Genomic DNA, 16,986 nt, shown 5'->3' on the forward strand with positions numbered 1-16,986 from the left:
GTACTGAATTTGTTAGACTAGTACTCTAGCCTATAATCTGTACAATTTTAGGCATTAAGACTTTCTTCAGGATCACTGGCGAGGGGGCAGTCCTCGGTGGGGAAGACTTTCTTCAAAGAACTAAACCAACCTGATGGGAAAAAAGTACAGCTATATATAATAGTTATGCTGCAATAAATTTGCCTTTTTAAGTAAAAGTGTTGTTGATCCGCCCCACACAGTGTGGCTCAGTTGGTTGGGAGTCATTCTGCAAAGCAAAAGGTCACCAGCTCCATTCTTGGTCAGGGCTCATGCCTGGGTTGCAAGTTCAGTCTCTGGTCAGGGAACATATGGAAAGCAGCCAATCAATGTTTCTCTCTCACACCGATGATTGTCTCCCTCCGTTTCTTTCTCCCTTCCTCTCTCTCTCTAAAAATAAAAAATAAAAATAAATTTTAAAAAAGCATTGTTGATTCTTGTTTAAAATGTTTTTTCAGGATTGGGCTTTATCATGTTAGGTATATAGTATAATAAGAAATAAAGTGACCAGCTGTTGTAAAGCAAGGCATCCTTTAGCTTCTGTGTGTACTTTTTAAAGAATAAATATAATCTGCCTTGGCTGGTGTGGCTCAGTGGTTGAGTGCTGGCCTGGAAACCAAAGGGTCACCAGTTTGATTCTCAGTCAGGGCACATGCCTGGGTTGCAGGCCAGGTCCCCAGTAGGGGGTGTGCAGGAGGCAACCACACATGATATTTCTCACCCTTTCTTTCTCTCTCCCTTCCTCTCTACAGAAATAAAATTAAAAAAAAATAAATATAATCCTACATTTCTGAATGTTTGATTTTAGTCTTTTTCAGATTCCTCTGAATCAGCACATGTTCTAACTATTGGATCAGTAGAAATTCCATTTATGATCTACTTCTCATTCTTTGTCCTCCCCTCAGGAGATCTTGTCCACTACCTCTCACCCCAAGGAATTCATCGTCTTCTACATCAATAGCTCAGATATCTAGTTCCACATTCATATTTCCAACTCCCACTGGACAATCTACATGAAAGTCCTTCCGAGCGTGGCGTGTAGAGCACTCCCTTCCCATTTCCTCCTACTCGGATGTGTCAGGAGAACTGAAGACAACCTTTTCCAGTCTTCTATAACTAACCCAACTCCCACGTGTGGTCTGGCAAAATTGATCTCTCAAAACCAAGCAGTTGAAAATACAAGCAAATAGACCTAATGACCAAGGTGTAGGAGACAAATTCAGAAGTGATAACAGTGGTCACCTTCTTCTTTCCCCCTTACCCCTGCACACGACATGTTCCCTTCCCTGATCCTGGAGCAAGATCCTTTCCCTACCTGAGAATTCTCTGCAGATGACTACTGTAGTGTTGGTGACCCCCAGTCCTGACCCCATGGCTGAGTGTATGCCTGGGAAAATAAGAGATTCAGATTCCCTTACCTTAGGGTTGTTTAATCCTAAAACCCCCTTAAAGAAATGAAGGTCTAATTGTTATTAATAACTATTTTATTTTGCTTAAGAAGACAAATTTTAACCCTATCTTAAAGACATTTTTTTCTATGAAACCTTATGATCTGTACAAAGTTATCTCTAACTCCCTGTATAGTCTAAATTAAAACGTTCTCTCAGTATCTACCACTCAACAAATTTGCTTTACATGTTTTCTTTTTTTCCAAGCTAAATAAATCACAAACAGAATTTTAGAAACTTTTTTCCTATTCCCCCAACCAGTTTTTCTTCTGTTCTCCATTTTATGAAGACACCATACCCTTTGTCTCCCAAGCTAGAAACTCAGATGTCATCCTTAAACCTTTTTTCTCATCTTCCTAATGCAACAATTCTATCAGTTTCAACTCAGACTTCTCACAGAGTGGCTGTCTCCATGACTAACTGTCTTAGTTCAGGCCTTTATCTCCCCTCAACCCCCTGAACAGTGTGCAGCAGCCTTGTTACTGGTCTTCCTCTTCATCTTTCCGTCATCCCATTTTCCCCACCCCAGTCCCAGGGGAGCTAAAATACATAGAGGAGGACTCACCCTTTGTTTTTGCTCTAGAGGTATCTAGGCCTGACTATATCAGGCCAAAAGGGAGCTCAGCCATGCCCAGCCCAATGGTCTTCCCCGGGTACCTTATATGGGCTGGTGGTCCATCCTGAGAAGTCCTAGGATTTTGGTTCCTTAGCCAAATGCCCTTTTAATGCAATGTATAATCAAGTCAATATTGTTCCAATTGCTAAACAATAGAGAGGAAAAGTCAGATAAAACCGACTCTAAGAATTAGGAAAACTCTCAGGCCACAGAGTAAGGCCTGCATTGAGGAGGAGGGAAGAACAGATAAGTATTTGAAAATGTTTGTCTACACCTGATAAAGATGAGCAGCAAATAGGGTCTCAACCTGAAGAGGGTAATAAAAAATTAAAATACCTCCTGCTAAGGGGAATGGAAGAGAATAATGACCAAGACAAAATAGAAAAACTGTAGAAGAGGCATACAAGGCCCAGATGAAATTAAAAGGCATATATTTGTATTGACAACCACCAGGAGAACTAATAGATTCCCTCTGCCCATCCTCAGTTACCTCAGTCAAGTCGAGGAAAAGGAGATAGATGTGAAGAAGAAAGAAGAGAGAGACCTCGCCCTGGCTGGTGTAGCTCAGTGGATTGAGTGCCAGCCTGCAAACCAAAGGGTTGCTGGTTTAATTCCTAGTTAGGGCACATGCCTGGGTTGTGGGCCAGGTCCCCAGTGAGGGGCACATGGGAGGCAACCACAAATTGATGCTTCTCTCCCTCTCTCCATCCCTTCCCTTCTCTAAAACTAACTAAATAAAATCTTTTTAAAAAGAAAGAAAGAAGAGACTCCATTCTCAAAAAAATTAAAACTCTAACACCCATATGATCCAGCAATCCCACTTCTGGGTATATGGCTAAAGGAAAGGAAAACAGGATCTTGAAGAGATACCTTCACCCCTAAATTCATGGCAGTATTATTTACAATAAGCCAAGATAAGGAAACAACTAAAGTGTCCCTCAATGAATTAATAAAGAAGATGTGGTACATACATACAATTGAATACTATTCAGCCATGAGAGAGGAGACTCTGCCATTTGCAACAACATAGATGAAGCTTGAGGGCACTGTGCTAAGTGAAGTAACTCAGAGAGAGCAAATACTGTATGGCCTCAGTTATATGTGGGATCTGAAAGAGACGAACGCAGGAAGAGAGTGTAGGGTTGTGGTTGCCAGTCGCTGGGGCTTGTGGAAAATGGGGAGGTGTTGGATGAAGGATACAAATTTCCAGTTTTAAGATGAATACATTCTGGGGATTCACTATTCAGCCTGGTGACTATTGTTGAAAAACTTCATTGTGTGCTTGAAAGCTGCTAAGAGAGTTCATCTTAAATACTCCCCCCACACACACACACACAATAAAGAAATGGTAACTATGTAACAGGATAAAAGTGGTAATCACTTTATGCTATTTAAGTGTATCAAGTCAACATGTATACCTTAAACTTACAATGGTATGTCAATTATGTCTCAATAAGCTGGAAAAACAATTTTATTTTTGAAAAGAGAAAGGAAGAAGAGACTGCAGATTCAGAGTTAGCCAGGTAGGTATCACAGGAATAAGAGAGGGCGTGGTATCCTGGCTGGATGAAGAAGGAAGAAATAAAAGCCCTGGAAAAATGAAGGTAAGGAAATGGAGTCTGGAATGAGGTCAAAGAGGAGGTAAATTGGAGTGAGACAGAAAAGTAAGAGTTACACAGTGGGAATGGAAAGTAGGACATCATCATGAGAGAGTTTAATAAAATACCATGTTATTCCACGCAGTGGCAGTAAGTAGTCTATTTTGTCATATTAGCATAAAAAATGAGGAAGTGTCCATGAGAGTTAACAGTGGAAAAAAAATACCTTCCTTAGTTCAAGTGACGTAGAAACAAAACACTGCGGAAATGGGTTATGTGCTTAAAGTAAACTGATTCATTCGGATGCCAGTTCTTTGTAAACCTAATCACTATTTGAATATTATTTTAATGCAAAATAACGCACACAGAAAAAATATGTTTTGGTGCCTGAGGTGGAGGTGGAGGGTGAAGAGAAGCTTTTCAGTTGCACAATCATGTAGAACTGTTCATTTCCCTTGTGTAGCTAGCAAGACAGCTGAATCCAGAATTAGGATGTTTGACTATATAAACATGGTGTACCTTTGGAAGGATTCACTTTGGATATGGGTATAGCATATAATCCTGTTGTTGATAGCCTGAGAAGAAGAATGGAAATAAATACATCGAGACAGATCTTAATCCTTTGGCAAAGGGGTTGAACCTGGAGTGGATAAGAGACCTCAGCAGAAGGCGTGGGCTCTGGTACATTTTTAGCTTTTATTGGGTGCCCATGTGTCAGTCATGTCCCTTCTTCAGGCCTCAATTTCCTTATCAGTAAGTGAAAATGGCTTCCACCACTTCTAACGCTATGATTCTCCTTACAGACACCCATTGGTCAGATTGCTTTGGTGTAATCACTCCATTTCAGACTGGACTATCACAGGCACAGAAAGGGCTAGAAAGGATAGGAAAGGGTTAGGCTTGATTTTCTTCTAAAACACTTAAAACTTTTGTTATTTTAGAAGTTTCAGGTTTATTAAAATTTGAACAGAAAGTACAGAATTCCTATATACTTCCTTACCTCTCCCCCCTCTTCCCCCTATTATTAGCCTCTTGCATTAACTACCTTTTGTTAAAACTGATGATGTAATACTGATACAGTATTAACTAAAGTCTATCATTTACATTACGGCTCATCTTTGTGTTGGCCATTCTATGGGCTTTTACAATGTATAACATATGTATCTACCATTACAGTATCATACAGAATAGTTTCACTGCCCTAAAAATCCTCTGTGCTCCACCTGTTCATGCCTCCTTTCCTCTCCTCCTCCTCTGCCCCCCACCAGCTCCTGGTAACCACTGATCTTTTCACCATTGCCATAATTTTGCCTTTTGCCAAAGCATCATATAGCTTGAATCATACAGTATGCAGCTCTTCAGGATTGGCTTCTTTCACTTGGCAATACATACATAAGGTTCTTCCATGTCTTTCATGGCTGAATAGCTCATTTATTTTAAGCACTGAATTTTAAAAAACATTGTATGGATGTACCACCATTTGTTCATTTATTCACTTATTGAAAGATATCTTGGTTGCTTCCCGGTTTGGGCAATGATGAATAAAGCTGCTATACACATCCATGTGCAGTTTTTTGTGTGTATGTAAGTTTTCAACTTGTTTGTGTAAATATTAAGGAGGACAATTGCTGAATCCGTGGTAAGAGTATATTTATTTTTTCTAAGAATATGCAAAACTGTCTCCCAAAGTGGCCGTACCATTTTGCATTCCCACAGCACTGTACGTCCCTCTTGCTTCACACCTTCACTACCATTTTGTGTTGTCAGTGTTCCCGATTTTGGTCATTCTAATAGGCATACAGCAGTATCTCATTTTTTCATTAATTTGCAATTCTCTGATGGTATATGCTGTTGAGCGTCTTTTCAGATGCTTATTTGCATCTGTTCATATCATTTGTACATTTTTAACTGAGCTCTTTGTGTTTTTATTTTGAGTTTAGACTGGATTTTAGATGACTCTTGCTAATGACATGAGGCTCTGTCAGAGCTTAAACAAGCAGCCTGTCCTAGCCCAGGAGCACTCACTGTGTTGTCTAGGCCCAGGGACCCTCACCATTCTAGTTTCAGGTGCATAGTTTATAAATACATCAGAGCAAGCCTAGTTTTGTTGTTTATTTTGGCTTAAACAGCAGAAATGTATTGTCTCACAGTTCTGGAAGCTAGAAGTATGGGATCAAAGTATCCACGGGGTTGGTTTCTTCCAAGAGATGTGCAAACATAGTTTAAAGAACTCTAATCCAAACTCTGGTGACAGAGGAAAGTTATCTGATGGACATAGTCCACTGGGAGGAGCCTTTGAAAAGGTTTCTGGCTGTTACAGAGGAGAAGCCTGCCAGACACCACCTCAACCAAGTGATCAAAGTTAACCTCACCACTGAGGTGACACATTAACGTCGCGTCCCCCCTGGACAAGGCACATCACTTCCGTGGTACTCTCGCAGAAAAGAAAACACCCTGAATCTTGTTCTTCCCATCTCCCTCAAGAGGAAACATCAGACAAACCGACCTGAAAGACATTCCACAAAACAAATGGCCAGGGCTCTTCAAATCTGTCGACATCGTGAAAGACAAAGAATAACAGAGAAACTGTTCCACATTAAGGGAGACCCAAGGGGACATGGCATTTCAATGCAGTGTATGATTCTGGATTAGATTTGAGAACAGAAAAAGAACATTAGAGGGACAATTGGTGAAATGTCACAAGTGATGAAGATTAGTAGTACCCTACCAGCGATCGTTTCCTGGCTTTGATTATGTTTCTGGAATTATATACGATGTTTATAATTAGAGAAGCTGGCTGAATGGGTGATGGGGACTCTTTGTACGATTTTTGTAACATTTTTGAGACTCCGAAATTATTTCGGTTCAAATGAAAAGTTTTTAAAATGACTGAGCAGACGCAGAGCCATTCCAGCGGGCAGCAGGCCACGGGGATCCCGCAGAGGGTGGGGCGACCTAGGCCCCCGCCCCTCCCGCCCCTCGCCGCTCGGTGGGAGGGGTCTGGCCGGCCCGCACTTCGGAGCCTGGCGGCTGGGCGCCCGCACCGTACCCGCAGTCATGCCGGGGGCCTCGCTGTCTGCTCTCCTGCTGCCGCTGCTGTGCCTGGCCGCCGCCGTCGCGGGTAAGCCGCCCCTTGCGCGACCCCTGCTGGGCCTGGTAGTCCGCCTTCGGTCCCTGCCCAGCGGAGACCCTCCACCCTCTGTACCCCCTCCACGCCGGAGAGCGACCCCAGGGGGACTGCATCCCGACCGGGTCTCTCGCGCCCACACCTGCTCACCCACCCCGTGGGCCCGGCGTGGGTCATCCCCCACTCCCCTCCTGGTTCAGTGGGTTCCAGGACAGCGCCCAGAGGAAGGGGGTCGCCGAGCACCCGGAGTACCCTCTCCGTTCCACGGTGTCCAAGCTCCAGCGCAGAACACCGAAGGGGGTAATGGACTGGACGAGCAGAGGGCCCAAGTGAGAGGCGGGAAGTTGGCCGCGGAGATGGCCCCAGCTGTGCGCAGCGGGGATGGCGGGTTGGGGTAGGAGAACGCAGGCCCTCTTCTGCCCCCTGCGCTGTTTGTCCAGTTGGTTGGTGTTCAAGTTGTTGAAACAGGAAGCCAGTTCAGCCAGATAACCCCTGGATCGAAGTGGGACGTGAACAGGCTAAGCTTGGATTTCACTTAAGTCGTCTGATTTAAAAATCTTTAAAAGTCTAGTCTGCTGTTGTGCAAGTGACATCTGAAAAAATTACATAATTAGTCAGTCATTTTCCAATTAGTAACAGGTTTCCTGTCAAGCATGTCAAAAATGTTGATGCGGTTAAACTCTTGGGAAAGCCTTCCACCCCAAAACACTATCAAATGAACAATTCCAGGAATTAAAGAGCAAAATAAATTATAGAACAAAGTGAATACTTGTGTGGGTTTGAATAAAATGATTATGCAAGAGTTTGGTGTTTTCTTTCCCTGAATTTCATTACCATTTTTAAGTTCTTGCTGGAAGCTTGCTGACAGGCAGGCTTGTTTTAAAGGATCTCAGTGATGGAGGAAGCAGCTCAGAACTTGCTTACAAACCCAAGCTCTTTTCCTGAAACTTTCTGCCACCAGTATTTACAGCAGGTCATCTGCTGCTGCCTGCAGAGGAGCGGAAACAGATGTGCGGATTTTCACATTGTTCAGACTGAGCACATTAGTTTTGTCCAAGACAAGGGTAGATTGGAGATTCTGTGAAGCCTGGACTGTTTGGATGCCCTGGTCACGTTTGCCAGTAACATCTAACTGCCCGGTTAATCCATCCTCCAGGTGGCCATGACTTCGTACTTCAGGCTGGTCAAAACATACTTGTCAGACTTTTTTTTTTTAAAGTCAATTTCTAGATTTGGATATCTCCCTTCAGAGAAGCTGTTTTGATCAGCAATAGAAGACAAACTATTATAGGAAAGTTTTGTTTTCTTTCCTCTTTATAATTCCAGAATGGCTAAATAGGCTTTTCTTTTTAAAAATTATTGAACTTATTGAGGTGACATTGGTAGATAAAATTATATAGGTTTCAAGTATACAGTTCTATAACACATCACCTGTATATTGTATTGTATGTTCACCATCCAAAGCCAATTAACAGGCTTTTCAAGAGCTTAAGAAAAAATGCACGTTGAATGGATTAATGCTATTAATTAGCTCCTCTCAGTAAGTAGTCTTTAAGGATGGATTTAGAAAGATCATATGCTCTGGAGTTGGGTACAGTCTGTGTGGCCTTGATCCAGTTACCCAACACGTTTCACTTCAGTAAAATGGAGATAACACCCCACAGGGTAGCTGTGAACATTAAGTGAAAACTATGCCCGGTAGCTGTTCAGGTGTGGAAAATGGGGCTTTCCTTCCCTTTGTTGTCTTCATACAAAATGAAGGGTATTTGTTGCAACTAGAAAATATGGTGAGTGCCACTTTATGTGGATGTATATCCGATGTTTATGGTTACCGAACACAGTCACATACATGTGGATGATACAAGGCTGAAAAACTATGTAAATGCTTTTCATCAAAATACTTAATCTCCAATCTAGACAAGATCAGGAATCATATTCAGCATGAACCAAGTCAACAAAAAGCTTTTCAAGGTTTTCACAGACTTGGCTGAATGGCAAGATCTTAATAGAAAAGCTTCTAAGGTATTGCTGCGTAAAGTATAAATTTAATGTTGAAATGGAAATCATTATTTTTCTGGTATTTTGGAGCTTATTATGTAAGGGGTCTTATGTGGTTTTTAGTTATTATCTTGAAAATCACAATAAACAAATCTTGCTTTAAATTCCTCAGTAAGGGTCCATGGTATCCCTTTGAAAACCTTCTGTAATGGTGTTTTTTGCACATAGTAGGTGATCAGTATATGTTTACTGGGTCAATGATTTCCCAAGGGTGGCATAAGATGATTGACTATAAGCATGTTCAGAATAAACCCTCATTCTTTAGCTATCACGTGCCTCAGAGCCTAGGTTACTTAATTTTTTTCCTAGTTACTTGTTTCTAGTTACAGAAAGCAGTTCTTTCTGTATTTACTTTACATTTTTAAAAATTAAATTTATTGAGGTAACATTGGTTAATAACAGTATATAAATTTCAGGTGTACATAATTTGACATCTATGTACTCTATTGCATGCTCACCACCAAAGTCTAGTTTCCTTCCATTACCATATGTGGTATTCCCCCCATTTAACCCATTCACCTTTCCCCATGCCCTGCTCCTCTGGTAATCACCATTCTGTCATCTGTGTCTGTGAGGTTTGTTTGTTTATTTTTTATTTTTGTTTTGTTGTTACTTTTTTGTTTTGTATCCCACATATAAATGAAATAATATATTTTTGTCCTTTTCCATGGTATTTTACTTAGCATAATATCCTAAAGATTCATTCATGTTGTCACAAATGGCAATATTTCATCTTTTTGTGGCTGAGTAGTATCCCATTGTACATATGGTATATACCATATCTTCTTTCATTCACCCATCAGTGGACACTTAGGCTGTTTCCATGTCTTGGTTATTCTAATAATGTTACAAAGAACTCATATCGCTCAATGATAACAATAAAACAATTTGATTAAAAATGGGCAGAAGATCTGAATAGACATTTTTGCAGACGTATAGATAGCTAGAAAAGATGTTCAACATCACTAGTTATTAGGGAGATGCCAATCAAAGCTACAAATCAAAAGCCATGCTTACCTTTTTGAATGGCTGTTATCAAAAAGACCAAACAAACAAACAAACAAAAAACAAGTGTTGACATGGATGTGGAGAAAAGGGAGTCCTTACTCACTGTCGGTGGGATTGTAAACTGTTGCAGCCACTGTGGAAAAAAACAGTGTGGAAGTTCCTTTAAAAATTAAGACTAAACTACCATATGATCCAGCAACTCCTCTTCTGGGTATTTACCTGAAAAATATGAAAATACTAATTTGTAACGGTATAGGTTACTAATTTTGAATTGCCACAACCTACAAGCCCTAGGTGAGGTGCCCTTGCCTTCCTGACCTCATCTCTTACCACACTTCCTGCCATCCTGTTTATCCACACTGACCTCCTGGGACTCAGCCACCTGCAGGTTCTTCCACCCTGACCACCCTCCCCTTCCCCAGTGCTTGCCATGGCGGCCTTAACCCACATCCCTCAGATCTCTGTGTGTATGTCACCTCCCCAGGTCTTCCCCGAACATCTACCATTTTCTATCACAGCCCCACAAAACAATTCTGTCTGAACACATCTTGTTTACTCACTGTTTTCCTGCTTGTTCCCCCTGCCGAGAGGAAACTCCATAATAGCAGAGACTTGACTGCCTTATGGTTTTTTGTTTTGTTTTGATTTGTGCCTCTGTACTTTATTCTAATTTATCGTAAAAGAACAAACAAAATTTAGATAAATAATTCAAAAAGCAGAGGGGCTAATGGGATCGTCATTTCTTTCAAATTATTTTATTTTTGCTATGAACTCATCTCACAATGGAATTCGAAGCGTTGAATCATCATATTCTGTTGATGAGACTCTCTGACCCTTGCGGATGGTACGGTTATGTTTCAGGGGAAACTTCCTCACATACAGTTTCGGTAAATTTCAAATGTTAATAAATGCTTACTTTTCTTCCAGTGAAAAAGTAAAATTGTATTTAAGTCTTATTTCAAGACCTCTTTCATTGTTGAGAAGCTTGTAAAAATGTGCTCATGTGTTAAAAACTAGTTTTACAACAGTGTCATTGACAATTTTATAATACATAGCGAGTATTTCGTTCCTTTTGTGGGTCATTTTATGTTTTGAGGGTAAATCTTGAGACTGATTCTCTAAGAACATGGACCAGGGCTGCCCAGTGAAGAGGTGCAGAGTGACACTGACTGGTATCCCCGTTCTATGAATAAGTGTCGTGAGAGCTCTTCTGAGAAGGAGTGTGAGGGGACAAGCGGGAGGGGGACACCGTGGAAGCTGGGCGGGAAGGGTGAGGTGGAGAGAAGGCGGGGTGGTGGGTGGCTGGATTTCCTTGAGATTCAGGGAGATCTCAAAGCCGGGACTCCAGACTGTGGATTAGTCAGGGACTTGGAACAGCCACCGCCTCCTCCTACACACACACGAGAACTGTGATAAGCAGCTCGTCCTCTTGCTTTGGCTCTGCCACCGTTGCCCGGTGGAAGGTAAGTGACTGAAGCTCATGTCTTAATGAGAGAAGGGGCAGGGGTCTTATTATTGACAAAGAAAAAAATACATAGTTTCTGCCTGTCCTTTGTTAGCATTCAGAACAAGGATGTCCCAAGGATCTCACTTCCCCTTATGCTGTGCCTGGCTGTTTAAAAAAAGAAATTATAAGGGAACAGAGAGTTCTCTGAGAACTGAGCAGTAATACAAAGTATTCCTGTAGATATGCCATTTTATTGTAGTACAAGGTAACTTTAGGTAAAGCAACTATATGGAAACTTTTGGAGTTAAGTACAAGCTTCAAAATTTTCGTCGGGCTCCAAAATTTCTGTACTAGTTAAATCAATAGAATTATAAAATTATAAAATCCAGCCCTAGCTGGTGTAACTCAGTGGATTGAGCGCAGGCCTGCAAAGCACATAATCGCGGTTAAGTTCCCAGTCAGGGCACATGCCTGGATTGCAGGCCAGTTCCTGGCAGGGGACACACGAGAGACAACCATACATTGATGTTTCTCTCCCTCTCTCCTTCCCTTCCCCTCTAAAGATAAATAAATAAATAATCTTTAAAAAATTATAAAATCCATAAAGAGTCATAGAGGTATGTTATTAATAACAATCTATCTTAGGAATGCTGCAAAGAAGTAACAGTAATAGAAAAGCACTTTGAAGAGAGCTTTGTGGGCAGGGTTTTTCTTTTAGAAGAGTAGATTTATTGAAATATATTTTATAGAAATATTACAGAACCTGTCATTGAAAACTTATGGCAATATTTTGGGGAGGCAGGATTATAGCAAGGGTAGTTAGCATTGAAGGAGGCTTAGTTCAGCATTCCACTCATGAAGTACATGAACTTCAACAGTTTTACTCACAGAAAGTACTCAACCTCTACCTCAGGGGTGTCAAAATCATTTTCACCGGGGCCACATCAGCCTCACAGTTGCTTTCAAAGGGCCGAATGTAGTTTTGGGACCCTATAAATGTAACTACTCCTTAACAGTTGAGAGCTTGGCACTGCCGCCAGGTAGAAACAAGGTGGTGGGCCGGGTCAAACAAGGTGCTGGGCCAGATTCAGCCTGTGGGCCTTGTGTTGGCCACCTGTGCTACTTGAACATTGTTCTCAAAATAAAACTAACTATATCTCTTAATGCTTAAAGCTTGTTCCTGGGGCCAACATTCTAACCTGTAGCATGAGAAGAAGGGTTCAGTGCTGAATAAACTAACTGGAATTACTGCCAATGCTGACATGAGCCTCAGGAGAAGGCAATTGAAAGGTTTGAGGAAGTGCATGACCAGTTTTTATATTTTTCTGCCTATAACTTTTCCTCTTTCTTTAAAATTGATTTAGAGAGAGAGACATTGATTTGTTGTTGCACATATTTATGTACTCATTGGTTGACTCTTTTATGTGCCCTGACCAGAAACCAAACTGGTGACCCTCTGCTTCACAGTCCCGCACTCAGTCCACTGAGCCACACCAACCAGGGCTATATGTCTTCTTTAGAACGATACCCTCCTTAGACACCTTCCTAAGATTGCAACTCTAATACCTACTGCACACTAAGGATCTTACTTCTCTGCTTTAACTTTTCTACTCAGTACTTGTGACTGTCTGTGTTTGCTTAGCCTCCAAGATGGGCCAAAGGATTCTCTCCCCCTGGCATTCCTGCTTTGTGTGGCTCACCCACACACTGATTAGGGCTGACCTATATAACCCACAGGATATTGGGGAAATAGCAGAGGTTGAGTCCCAAAGCTGGATTATAAAAGACATTGTACTTTCACCTGGTTCTTATTTGAGTCACTTGACCCTTGAGCCGCCCAGTGGAGAAGTCACGTGGTGAGGAACTGAGGCTTCCTCCCCACAGCCGGCACCAGCTCACCATCCACATGAGTGAGCCTTCCGGAGGCTGAGCCTCCAGCCCTAGTTCAGTTTTCGAGTAGGCGTGTCCCTGGCCAACAGCTTGACCTCCACTCCATGAGACACCCCCAGCCAGAATCACCCAGTTAAGTGGCTGCTTCCAAATTCCTGACCCAGACAAACTGTGTGAAATACCGTTTTCTTTTTTTGTTGTTGTTCATTTAAGCTGCTAATTTGCTACCTAGCAATAAATTGCTATTATACCATCCAAATATAAAACATCTTCTAACATATTATTTCACTTACTTGTCTTTGTGTATCTGCCTCAGCGAGTATAAGGTCTAAGACAGCAGGAAGTTTTTTCCTTTTTGTCCACTGTGGAATCTGTAGCCCCGGAGCAATTTTCTCACAACAGTTCCCTGAGATTAGGTGCTGTTACATCTGCATTTCAGGAATGAGGAACTTCGGGCAGAGTAAGGTTAAGTTACCCAGCCAAGATCCTGTAGTCAGAGCTGGACTTTGTCTCCACAGCCGAACGTGCCTGATCAGAGCCCTGCACTGTCCCGCTTCTCTGCCTGCTCTCGTGTTATGGACGAGATGTTGTGATAGTTATTACTGGGGGCGGGGGAGGGGGAGCTAAATTTAAGACATGGTCTCTGTTTCCGTGCAGTTAATAGTCCAGTTGGGAGAGCAGGATAAGCATCAGAGTGAGCAGGCCTGCGGGGCAGGGTTTGGTGAGTGCTGTGTGAGTGTGTGGAAGTCATCAAAGGGCAGCATAACCCCTTTTTCAAGAAGAATGGCTGCCTGTGGTTCTCATGCATAGATCCTCATGGTTTGGGTCATATTAAGCCCACCACCACCCTAACCACACTAATCAAAATAGGGAGGATTTCCAAAATCAAACGCTGACTACTCCGGGCTGGGCTGCGGCCCGAGGTAGGGGCCTGGTGTAAGACCCCAAGAGGCCCATGTGACTGCTGAGATAGGAGCTTTAGCTTGCTTACTACCCCAGGTATCTTCACAATAGATCTCTGTCATTGGGGAAATTGAGCCAGTCTGTAATGTCGTAACCAGAAAGGGCCTTTGTAGTTCGAAGTCCTGCAGAAATTCAAGGAGTCAGAGGTTACAGAGAAGGTTGGACGTGTCATGGAGAATTGACACACGAGCTAGCACTGACATGGGAATGTACTTTAATCAGTAGATACTTTATGTATCAGAGTTCATTATAATTTATGAAGCAAAGAACTACAAATATACCAAAGTAATTTGTAAATTTTACCTTGGTGTTGAATGTATTTTTGTGCATTTAATAGACATGCTTTATTCCACATAAACAGTAATTTTTAATTATTGATTTTTAATATTTATTTTCATTTTTTAATATTCTTCAGTTATTTATTACCAATAAAAATACTGTGTATAGCCTTGGCTGGTGAGGCTCAGTGGATTGAGCACCAGCCCATGAACCAAAGGGTCACTGGTTCGATTCCCAGTCAGGGCACATGCGTTGGTTGTAGGCCAGGTCCCCAGTAGAGGGTGCTCAAGAGACAACAACATATTGATGTTTCTCTCCCTTTCTTTCTCCCTTTCCCTCTCTCTAAAAATACATTTAAAAATCTTTAAAAACAAAAATACCATGTGTAGCTTTGACTAGAAGTAATAGAAGAGAACATTTCTTAATCTGTGGTTCAAGACCTTCCAGTGATTTATAAAGGTGTCTCAAGTGTCATTAAATGTAATGGAGTCTGTTTCCTTTTCAGTCTTTTTAAAAAAAATCAATAAGGCTAAAGAAAATACAACAAATAGAATCAGGAAAAAATAGAAGAAAAAAATCAAAATTTACAGTTTAGAATATTTGCCCTGTGACAATTTGAGGTTCATTCTGGAAATGACTGCTTTGTATATTATGTCTAATACAGAAAACACCATCTGGTGGGAGAAGGAAGAGGAGGAGGGAGAGGCCTGTGTAGTTTACTCATTCAACAAATATTTGATTCCTTACTAGGTGCCTCTTATGGTGCTAGATATTTTTTGTCGTTTTTCCTTTTTTTGCAGGGCAAACTCATTTATCCTGTGAGTTGGAGCTCAAATATTACCTCCTTTTTTGAATTGTCCCTTACTCTGTAGGTTATTTGTTCTTTCTTCAATGATTTTGTAGCATTTTGCCTATCAGGCATTTGTTATATGTGTCATGTTTATATGTCTAACTCTCCCATCAGACTGAACACTTGAAGGTGGGACTCGTTCCTCTTTGTATCCTTTTCTCCTTCGTCCTTAGCACTACCCATTCTACCGGACACACAGGAGCTACTCAGCAAATGTTGGATGGATGATGGCTAGATGGACAAACAGTTGTCGACAACTTGTCTAGAAGAGTGAAAGCGGGAATTCTGCTCCTGACTGTAATGGAGTGGAAGACTAATGCTGCCACTAAGAACGACCAGAAAACCCGGATCAAATCCCATAAGACTTGTGTTTCCAGCTCAGATTGCTGCTGTGTCTGTTTGTTGACACGCGCCTAATACTGTGTTACTTTCCCCCTTAGGAGAATGGCCAACATTTAAAGCAGCTCTAAAATAGAGCAGAGTTTTGGGCAGTCTCATGGTGTTTAAGGAGACAAGACTTTGAGTTTTAACTTGCCAAGGAGGAGGGGCTCTTGTTAAGACCCAGGTTTTCAAATGAGATCGTGGATACCGGGCCTCACAAAGGCCATAGCACCTCCTCGGGTCAGCTCGGTCCCAACCACCAGAAGGCGAGCCTCCACACCCTGGCTGCCCACCAGATTCTTTTACAGAGGAGAATAACATCATCAGGAGTCTATTAAGATTTTTTGTTTTCTTTTTACACAATTTCTGGTATTTGATAAAAAATGAAATAATATAAAACAAACTACCAGGCATAACAAGACATGGGCCAAAAGGGGAAAAACAAAAAGAGACTATAAAGGGACTCAGAAATTAGAATTATCAGGAGTGTACTTTAAAATAACTACAGTAAGTCCAAGGATGTAGATTATAAGATGGAGAGTTTCATCAGAGACCCAGAATCTATAAAAATATAACATTGAAATTCTGGATCTGAAAAATCACTGACATTATACACTCAGTAGATGGGTCTCACAACATTTTTGTTAAAACTGAAGAGTAGATTAGTATACTAGAGAGAATAAGATTATAGCATGGAGAGTCAAAAGTATTGAAAATATATTGAAGAGCAAAAAGAACATATGGAACATGGCAAAAAGTCTAACATACACATATGTAAAGTGAGTCTCAGAAAGGGAGGGAGAAAATGGAGTGTAATTGGAAGTGATCATAGCCCAGAACTTTCCAAAAGTGACCAATGAAAATAAACTACAGAATCCAGTAGTACACTGGTAATCGAGATTAAAAAACAAAACAAACAAGGCATATCACTGTCCAACTGCTAAAAACCAAAGACAATCTTGAAAGCAGCCAGAAAGAGCCACAATTAAACTGATGAGATTTCTCTGTAGGAATGATCAAAGACAAAACAATAAAACTACATCTTAAATGACAGATAAGCTGCCATTCTAGAATTCTGTACTTGCAAACATATCCTTCAAACATGAAGGGAAGTATAAAGACATTTACAAAAAAAATCAAGAACTGAGAGAGTTTGTAGTAAACCGACACTTAAAAAATACCGCAGGAATTTCTTCAAATGGAAAATGATCCCAGTTAGTAACAGAGAAATGTAAGAGGGAGTGAAGAACAACAGAGTAGGTAAATATGTGTTTAAACATAAGGGAATATTGACCATGAGAAA

At 41.3% G+C, this 16,986-nt stretch overlaps 1 protein-coding gene across 2 annotated transcripts in view; it reads left to right on the forward strand.

The window, feature by feature from the left end:
- The window catches only part of LOC118985789 (CD302 antigen-like), a 144,861-nt gene that overhangs the window by 93,966 nt on the left and 33,909 nt on the right, over positions 1–16,986 (forward strand). The window contains exon 1 of one of the 2 annotated variants that reach the window (XM_037044611.1): positions 6,672–6,801. The exons of the other annotated variant lie outside the window; for it this stretch is intronic. Coding sequence (XP_036900506.1) covers positions 6,738–6,801 — 64 coding nt within the window. The 5' untranslated portion in view covers positions 6,672–6,737. Of the gene's footprint in view, positions 1–6,671; positions 6,802–16,986 lie in introns of those variants that run through there. 2 annotated transcript variants of the gene reach the window in all.

Source organism: Sturnira hondurensis, unplaced genomic scaffold (genome assembly GCF_014824575.4).
Source record: "Sturnira hondurensis isolate 20B ecotype Veracruz unplaced genomic scaffold, ASM1482457v3 Scaffold0004136, whole genome shotgun sequence".
NCBI classification, from domain to species: domain Eukaryota; kingdom Metazoa; phylum Chordata; class Mammalia; order Chiroptera; family Phyllostomidae; genus Sturnira; species Sturnira hondurensis.